Below are 9,120 nucleotides of genomic sequence, written 5' to 3' on the forward strand. Positions count from 1 at the left end.
GTAAATTCAAAGCTAGCCTGGTCTACATAGTGAGTTCTAGGACAGCCTGGTCTACATAGTGAGACTCTGTTTCAAAAACAGAGGGAAAGAGAGAGACAGAGATAGAGACAGAGAGGCAGAGAGAGACAGAGAAAGATAGGGGGAAGGGAGAGGAAAGAAAAGAGACAATAGCAAATGCTGGTGAGGACTTGTGGGGGGAAACTGAAACCTTTAAGTCCTGGTTGGACTGTTTTGGGTTTTGTTTTGTTTTGTTTTGTTTTGTTTTGTTTTTAACTTGACACAACTTGACTTGGGAAGAGGAACCTAAATTAAAAAAAAAATGCCTCTGTAATTTTCCTATGGACTAGTCTACCAAGCATTTTCTTGATTAATGATTGATGTGGGAGGGCCCAGCTCACTGTGGACAATGCCAACCCTGGGCGGGTCATCCTAGGTTATACAAGAAATCAGGCTGAACAAGCCAGGAGCAGCAAGCCAGTAAACAGCACTCCTCCATGGCTTCCTGCCTTCAGGTTCCTGCCTTGAGTTCCTGCCCTGACCTCTTCCAGTGATGGAGTGCGACCGGAGCTGTAAGATCAAATCAACCCTCCCTTCCCCAGATTGGTTTTGGGCATGGTATTTTATCACAGCAATAGAAATCCTAACTAAGCCACCTTAACCAAGGTGTCAACTCATGGAAATGCCTAAAAAAACAAATTAGAACTTCCATGTTGGGGTTCAGGAGTCACCTCACAAGTTACATGAACACCCATCGTAGTCAGACAGAGATCATTTGTTGAGTGTGTCCCAGGACTGGTGGACCAGGGCCATGGTCCAGATTTGGGAGATAAAATCCTTCATCGTTTTAAAGCTGCAGATCTACAGACATCTGTGCCAAATTATTTCACCAATCAGGATTTAGGGATAGGGGATTTCCTTAGGGGCGTGTCTTGGGTGTACACTTATCCTGCTCCCATTGGTTGGAATAGTCAGCTGTGGCAGAGGACTTGCCTTGTCTAATATTCATGTCCTGACTTGTCTACCAGGTTAGGACTTGTCTAACATTCATGTCAACTTCCAACCAGGATGTCAGTTACCACACACTTGCCTCTTTCTCTGCCAAGTAGGATGTCAGTTCCCAGGGAGGTCTTGGGAATTTAAACTTTACCCGACCACTACTCAAAATGGAAGTCTTATTCCAAATAGTTCCCTATATTGAGGCAGGTGTCCCTCTATTGTTTGGGTCCATCCCAGGGGAGTTTATAAAGGCAAGAACCATAAAAACTTATGCACAGGAGCAGGAAGTGCTGTTGGGTGGTTGATTCAGGTCCAAGCTTATTGTGAGTAACTATACAGAACAGTTCTACTGACTTCTAACATGATTGGTTTCCAAGGGCACAGAACATAACAGACCATGGAATCAATCTTGGCCTTAGAAAGTTTCCTAGTAACAACAGAAACATTTGAGAAAGTTTCCTTGATGGCCGGCTAGCCAGGTAACATTACCTGGGCCTTAACATTTTACATAGGCCGATTCCATGTAGGCCTTAATAGTTTACCGAGGTCCTAACATTCCATAGGTCCAGCTCTCTCACTCATGGACGTATAACTCAGAGGACTCTGTCTCCTTATCGGACCACAGTTACCTCTTCATCCACATTCATGGCTGCCTTATTCTCAACAGCAAGAAAATGGAACCAGCCCAGCTGCGTACCAACTATGCCAGGATAATGAAAACCTGCGTGCGTGCGTGCGTGCGTGCACAGTGGGACTGTACTCATTTATAAAGAAAAAAAATCATGAAATTTGCAGAAAAATGGATGGGTTTGGAAAATATTGTGTTAAATGAGGTGATCTAGACTCAGAAAAGCCAAAATTATGTGTTGTCTTTCCCATGAGGATTCTCGCTCATAAAGTCATACATAAGTATATAATAAATAGTCTGTACATAGGTATATAATAAATAGTCTACACATATATAATAAATAGGTATGAATATAGATCCTGAAGTAGGAAGGAGACCAGAAGAAGGGAGAAAGAGGGTAAGAGGTGGGTGGGCCACAGAACACGAGTAGAAGACCTCTGTGGGCAGGTTAGAAGAGCACAGAAGGGTGGGCCTGGGAGAGAAGAGAGGGATGGGGGAGTGCAAACAAAAACACATCTCATTTGAAGATTCCATAATGAGGTCGAACACTATGTATACTAATTAAAAAGAACTTTACTTCCAAACAATTAAAGCAGGGCTTTCTCTCCTGTAGTTTTAGCATCTCTGGGCTATTTGCTCATGGGATTTGCTACCTGTCTCTGAACACAGTGTCTGCTGGGTATGAGGAGTGCTACACAGCAGTAAGTTTGGTTCAAGGATTTCTGAAGCACGGATGCTGATCGGTTCAGTGCGTAGGGTTATAACCCTCTTTGAGCACTGAGACTCCAGAACCGAATAACGAAGCTCCCACACCTGCACAGGACAAAGCCAGGTTCCTAACCATGCCTTCCGATTCTCTTCTCATAATGCTCTGGACCTCGAAAGCTTTTGGATGCAACCAGCGCTCCTAGCTCACAGTAACCAAACAACTCAGAATCTTCAAGTGTTTTTTTAATTTAAAATTTAAAATTTTTAGTCTTTATTTTACATGTGTGTATATCTTGCCTGTTATGTCTATGTACCATGTGCATGCAGTGCCTACAGCGGCCAGAAGAGGGCGTTGGATCTCTTGGAAAGGGAGTTCCAGACGGCTGTGAGCTGCCCTGTGTGTGGAAGCTGGGAATTGAACTTGGGTTCTCTGGAAGAACAGCGAATGTTCTTAAATTCTGGGTCATCTCTGCAGCCCCAATATTTTTTTCTTAATTATTACATCAGATAGAATTTTAGCAAAGTAGTAGACTGTTAAATCAACAAACAAAACCAAGTCGTCTTTCTATGTGCCCGTGGCAGACATGCAGAGAAAGAAATCAGGGGGAAATCCATTGATCGCTTCAAACGGAAAAACAAAAACAAAACAAAACAAAACAAACAGGGGATTTAAAAAGAGATGACTGTTTAGAGCACCGGCTAATCTTGTGGAAGACCAGTTTTCCATGCCCAGCACCCACATGGCTGTTACCTACTACCTATAGTTCCAGTCCCAGGGGATCTGGCACCCTCTTCTGGCCTCGATGTGAATTACATATACACAATGCAAAGACATAAGCAGGCACTTGCCTACCCCATAGTAATACAACAGCCTATTAGATAACCCCAGGAACAGACATGGGACCTCATGATATTAAAAAGCATCTCTAGGAGCTGAAGAGGTAACAGCATTTAAGGGTGTGAATTCGTCTGCAGAAGACCTGAGTTCAGTTCCCACCACCCACATAGGGCAGCTCCATCTCCTAGTGATCCATGCTCCCCTGGGCTCCACAAGCACCAGCACTCAGATTCACATACATGATTTAGGAACAACAACAATAACAACAATGCATGAAATTAGCCAGGCATGGGGGTACACACTTTTAAGGCAGAGGCAGGTAGATATCTATGAACTCAAGGCCAGCTTGGTCTACACAGTGAGTTCTAGGTCATCCAGGGCTATGTAGAGAGACCCTGTAGCAAAACAAAATACCATGAAAATAAAATAAGTCTGAAAAATGGGTTTCCAGCAATGTATTCTTAACTGTGCCTATAAACCCTTTAGAGGCACGGAGAAGTACCAAAAACTCAGAACAGTGTGTGTGTGTGTGTGTGTGCGTGCGTGCGTGCGTGTGTAGATCAGAGGACAACATGCGTGACTTGGCTCTCTCTTTTCACCACATGGGTGCCAGCGTTCACACTCAGGTCTTCAGGCTTGGCAGCAGGCCCCTTTGCCGACTGAGCACTCACACCAACCCAGAACACAGTTCTTACAAGTGATGTCTCCACCATCTTCTTCCAGTGATTTGAACATGGAACGGACAACTCTTGGCTTTTCCTTTTCCCATGACGACTTACAGAGGTTCCTCTTGTTTTTAGTTTTAAGATGATGTCTCACTGTGTAGCCCTAGCTGACCTGGAACTTACTGTGTAGCCCAGACTGGTGATGGTCCCCCTGCCTCTGCCTTCAGGGGGTGAAACTACAAGCATGAGGGTCATCATCCTAGCTCCACACTTTTCTTAACAATGTGGTAACAGACCCCACACCCTTACTGAACTTGAAGCTCTCAGGAATTCAAGCAGAGCTTTGATAAACTTGACTTCTGTAAATCTTTTGGGGATGCCTGGCTACCCTCTCATGTTTTGAATTTGCTTTTACTCAAAGAGGATAAATGTTAGGCTGTGGTCTATATAGTTTTTCACCTTATTACCCAATTTTGATAAGAATAAAATGGGGCAAAATCAACAAAAAGTATTTAATTTTTGTTACATTCAAAAGTTGCCTACAATAAGCTGCACACTGTACAAAATATCACAGATTTCAACAACCTTATTCTTCCAAACACCGCACTACCCAGCTCAAACACAATCCTTTCTCCTTGCCTTAAAATTCTTTGGGTGTGTGGGGGGGAGTCCCCAGTAATGTTGAGACCGGGTAGGAGGATTCCAAACTTCAGGCTTGAGCAGCTGAAACCACTGAAGAAATAAATTACTTGGCGAGAGCTCCTAGCTCTCCTTGGCCAGCTTCATTTCACAGATCCAGCGGTAGGTTCTCTGGCAGGCATCATCATTCCAGGGACCACCTGTAGTGATATGGGCACAGTCCTCGCCTCCTCCCAGTCCGTGTCCATACCAGTTATCTGGCTGCAGTGAGGCCCAGTTCCTATGAACAAACACAGATGTCAGCCTCCAGAAACCAGACTCTAAGCCATATCCCCAGATTCTACCACCTACCCCAGGGCCAGAGTCTTGAAGGAAGAGGTAGTCCCAGGCAAAGACCACTAGAGCAGGGCAAATATACAGCACACACTCACTTAAAACCTTTCTCAAAGTCGGTCCCATCCACCCATCTCCAGGGCCCATTTTGGTCCGTTAGTCCGATCCAACTAACCACATTGGCTAAGCGATTCTGTAGAAAATTCTAAAGAAAGAAAAAAGGCATGGTTACCTCTCCCTCAGACCAGAGAGACTCCCAAAAAGAGCCCACCCAGGCATCACCTGCTCCTCCAGGGAGTTGACCACCACCAGGTGAGAATTTTCTAGCCGGCAGTACTTGTCAGCTTCAGGCCACGACTTCCCAGACTCAGAGAACCAATAGCAGCTGCCTTCATGCTCCGTCCAGTGAAGCGGGCAGCAGGCCACTTCCGAGTCTATGAAAAGCAAAGCAAGGATGGAGAGCAGAGGCAATGCCTATCGAGTCCTCACCTCCCAGGAACTAGAGAGCAAACCACCTCCATCGCCCTTCTCATTCTCACCGTTGTTCTTGAGGTTGGCCAGCTGGCACGTCAGGGTCTTCAAGTCCTTCCTCAGCTGTTGCACACGGTCGGTTAAATCAGACAGATCTGGGACACACAGACAGAAGTGAGAATAGCGCTCTGGCTGTGGCATCTGCTTGGGAGCTCCTGGTGTTCAGATGGTCTACACAAGGCCCAGTCTGGGCACTTCTCCACACACTGCGCATGCTCACACCTCCTGCCAGTGCTCAGTTTGGGACCATCTCCACACACTACGCATGCTCACACCTCCTGCCAGGGCACAGGGAAACCTCAGCCTCACCTGTTTTGAGAGCCTGCTCCCTCTTCTCCACTGTGCTCTCCAGAGAAGTCACCTTCTGGCTCAAGTCTCGGCCTGGAAGAGGACAGCTCAGCACCAGAAACTCGCTTTCATCCACACCCTTCTGCACACTCTCCAGACCAGGGCCTCTCACCTGCCTGCAGTTCCTTCCTGTGATCCTCTACATCCACTTTCAGAGAACTGATCCCTTTTTCAAAGCTGTCAGCTGCAGAACAAGGAACTGGAGCTCAGGACTGTCCTTGCTACCCTGCCCACTCCAGCCCAGAACCCCGTGAGAGCCCAGCTCACCCCTGGAGTCCAGGGACTGGAATTCAGCCTTTATCTTGGAGGTGATGTTGTCTAAACTGGCTCTCAGGGTGCCTAGGTCCCTCCTTAACTGGGAATCTGATGAGGACGACAGGATGATCAGAACCAAGATTTCTCGGGTTCCCTCTGTGCCAGCACTAGGCAGGGCCCTTGCACACACAGTGACACTCTGCCTCACAGAGACCCAGTGGGTAAGCACTGTTGTTATCCAACATTGCACATGCATAAACGAAGGCTGAAGAGGTGAGGTGATGCGATTGTAGAACCCAAGCACAGTAACAGGTGACACAGCCAGCAGCTGCCTGACCATGGGGCCTCTGTGTCCCCACCACTGCTCTCATCTCACTCAAGTCACTGTCTCTAGTGCTCCTTAAACTTGTCCTTGCTGTGGCCCTAACTGCTGTCCTTCTGGACCCTCTGCACCAATCACTGCCCTGGTTCTCTCCTCTATCCCGCCCACACACCCTGTGGTTCCTCTCTCCCTGCAACCTACTTTGGGATCCAATCACAGAGACGACCACCAGCAGCAGGAGGCCAAGGCCCAGGGAGAACACGAGGAGGTGGGTCCAAGAGAGGATGCGCCACAGGAAGGACTGGGAAAGAGCTGCTGAAAGAGAAGGGGATGTCACGACTCAGGATCCAAACTGTAAGAGGCAGAAGGGAGAAGAACAGGGCTACAGGAGGGGGGCAGTGAAGGCTTTTCACAGCAAGGGTACGGGCATAGCTAGAAAGTTAGGGAGTGCCAAGTGCCCAGGCATTTGACACCTCTAAAGCATTGGAAGTCTGCAGTCTGTTGGACCTCTCACATATCAGAGAATGTGTTTAACACCCAATCAGAAACAAGCGCATGGTAAGGTCTTGTCATCTGAGCCTGTGGGGGAGAAACTGGGAGCACAGCACCCAGATAGGGGCCAGCAGGTTCCTAACAGGTTCACACATGTCTGCAGGATCAAATAAACGAGCTCACCTCCAACCCCAGCTCCCTGCATTGTACACCCCTACAGAGCACGGGAAGACAAGTCCCTGAGGTCTTCGTTGGCCCTGTCTTCCTGAGGACCTTGTATCCTCTTCACAGTGGGTCCTGGGTCCTGAGTCCAGCATCCACCAGACTCAAGCACACAGCTCTGCCCAGGGTGGACACACAGAGATTGGGGACAAGTGAAGATGCTGGGCCAGGAGTATGGGCTCTGCTCTCACCTTTACCAGGCTCTTGGGTTTTCTCCTCGCTCCCTGAGTTCTGGAGATTTTCGTATATCATTGTTACGCTTGAACAAACACAAGGCCTCTGGAGCTGTCTGAACGGAAACCGAGACACCAGGATCCAGACAGATACAGATCTGGGACCAAGGAGAGTGCTAGAAGCTTTAATGAGGTAAAGCCTGGAACTGAAGTCGGATATGTCGGGTTAGAGGAAGAATGAGAAGGCCTGGAGAGGGCTGGGCCGACAGCTCAGTGGTGAAGAGCATTTGTTGTTCTTTCAGAGAATCTGGGTTCAGTTTCTAGTATCTACCTGGCAGCTCATAACCATTCATCATAGCTCACTCTATTTCCAGGAGATCCAATACTCTCTTCTTACCTCTGTGGACAACAGGCACACACGAGCACACATGTACACACGGGCAAAACTCTCACACACATTAAATAAATAAATGATTAAAATTGAAAAATGAGAGAGGTATATATTTAGCTTGGTGGTAGAGCACTGCCTACAAGGACAAGGACCCGGGTTCAGTCCTCAGCTTTTGGGGGGGGGTTGGGGGGGAGAGAAAGGAAGGAAGGAGGAAAGGGAAAAAGAAGGAAGGCAGAGGAAAAGAAAAAAAGAAGAAAGCAAATTAAAAAAATTTTTTGAAGGGAGCTAGCTTACAATTGAATTAGAAATGGGATCAGGATTGGGTGTAGTACAGTTCAGTTGAGCTTATAATTTGGAGGTAATATCAAAAGCTGAACTTACTGCTATTGTTAGGTCTGCTATGGGCCAGGTCTTGAGACTGTGCCCTTCCTGGGACTTGCACCTACACTCAGGAGCCAGGGGAGGACCTGGGCCCGAGCTTGCAGTGAATCTGGAAGCAGAATAGGGTTCAATTTGATTTTCAATCAGGGCTGATTCGAACGCCCAAACTGGATTTGGGGCTAACACTGAGATTAGAGTAGGGCCAGATTGAGAAGAAGATTGGCTGCAGTGGATCCCCAACTGGGGCTGCATCGGGGTCTTTGTCTCCCTTGGAATCGAGGCACCCATAATCCAATCAAGGGAAATTAAATTCCACACTCTCCTCTTGTATCTCTTTCCACTTAGGTCATCCAAGCCCAACATCCTCCCTCTCTGTGAAGCACCTTGCACGTTCCCTGCCCTACTGGTCTCCCTGGCAACCCTGGCCCAGTTACCAGTGTGAAGTCTTGGCTTCCCTGTGCAGCAGTGACCAGAGGCAGGAACTCAGTCAGAGTGGAGAACTATATCCCGGAGGGTTGGTGTGGGAGGGACAAGCAGAAGCCACAAGTACACAAGACAGAGTCTTGCTGGGTTTTGTGCCCAGTGGTCTGTATTTTGGGACATCTGATTTCAAGTCTTAACCATAAATAATACTGAGCAGATGGTGATTGGTGCACGTGACAAGGCTGTGGGGTGGAGTTGGGGTTGGGACTAACTCTGCACTTGTCCTCAAGGGTGTGCCTTCTTCCATTCCTCTTTCTGGGAGCTCTTGTGACTTCCTCATTTTAAGAGTGTTGGGGTGAGGGATTGACCAAAAAGAACAGCTTGCAGTTTTATCTTACACCCTGCATCTTCATTTACTTCCTGCCTATATATTTCCAAGAATCATCCGTATCTCATCATTAACCCTCAAGCACATTCCTACCACAAGTCCTCATCATCTGACTACGACCAACCAATTAGCTATTGAGGCCCCCTTCACTCTGTTTCAGATGGGCATCATGAGTTGGCAAGTCAAGAGCCTGGGCCCCAGCTCAAGTCCTGAACTGCAGGTTGTTGTTTCTGAGTTCTAGGGGACTGACTTAGGCCTTGGGGTGCTCAGATTGGAGGGGATTTGATTACTAATGCCTGGCACCCACCCGCTTGTGTAATCCTGAGCTCCTAGAAGCACCTGCAGGGGTGAGTATGGGCTACTGTCACCGATCTCAAGGCTCAGGTG

The 9,120-nt window shown here is 47.6% G+C and overlaps 1 protein-coding gene and 1 long non-coding RNA gene across 6 annotated transcripts; one reads left to right on the plus strand and one right to left on the minus strand.

Moving 5' to 3' along the window:
• Positions 1-452: 452 nt before the first annotated feature.
• Positions 453-3,610, plus strand: LOC115032301 (uncharacterized). Its single transcript, XR_003837940.2, has 2 exons — positions 453-569; positions 1,560-3,610. It is a non-coding gene; the product is annotated as an uncharacterized LOC115032301 (long non-coding RNA).
• Positions 3,611-4,333: 723 nt separating this feature from the next.
• Positions 4,334-8,514, minus strand: LOC110305539 (C-type lectin domain family 10 member A). 5 transcript variants are annotated; one of them, XM_085829855.1, is made up of 11 exons: positions 8,357-8,514; positions 7,923-8,031; positions 7,169-7,266; positions 6,465-6,575; positions 5,954-6,049; positions 5,799-5,870; positions 5,648-5,719; positions 5,347-5,433; positions 5,090-5,241; positions 4,906-5,012; positions 4,334-4,754 (listed from the first exon to the last, which is right to left on the minus strand). In XM_085829855.1, exons 3-11 carry the CDS (start codon positions 7,227-7,229, stop codon positions 4,598-4,600), a joined length of 915 nt encoding a protein of 304 aa, XP_085685981.1. In that variant the 5' UTR covers positions 7,230-7,266; positions 7,923-8,031; positions 8,357-8,514; the 3' UTR covers positions 4,334-4,597. The 5 variants fall into 5 exon arrangements, with proteins under 5 accessions (XP_085685981.1, XP_021033212.1, XP_029338871.1 ...); XM_021177553.3 differs by having other exon boundaries at positions 6,465-6,578; XM_029483011.2 differs by having other exon boundaries at positions 6,465-6,578; positions 7,169-7,308.
• Positions 8,515-9,120: the final 606 nt, after the last annotated feature.

This window comes from Mus caroli, unplaced genomic scaffold (assembly GCF_978045245.1).
Source record: "Mus caroli unplaced genomic scaffold, Mus_caroli_1 scaffold_13, whole genome shotgun sequence".
NCBI lineage: Eukaryota > Metazoa > Chordata > Mammalia > Rodentia > Muridae > Mus > Mus caroli.

Excerpts from the sequence above, each read along its gene's own strand:
- LOC110305539 (XM_021177553.3), bottom strand. The coding sequence starts at position 7,229 with ATGATATACGAAAATCTCCAGAACTCAGGGAGCGAGGAGAAAACCCAA. Across the intron at positions 6,579-7,168 it reads AACCCAAGAGCCTGGTAAAG|CAGCTCTTTCCCAGTCCTTC; the intron begins GTGAGAGCAGAG and ends CTTCTCTTTCAG. Across the intron at positions 4,755-4,905 it reads GACTTTGAGAAAGGTTTTAA|GAACTGGGCCTCACTGCAGC; the intron begins GTGAGTGTGTGC and ends GTTTGTTCATAG.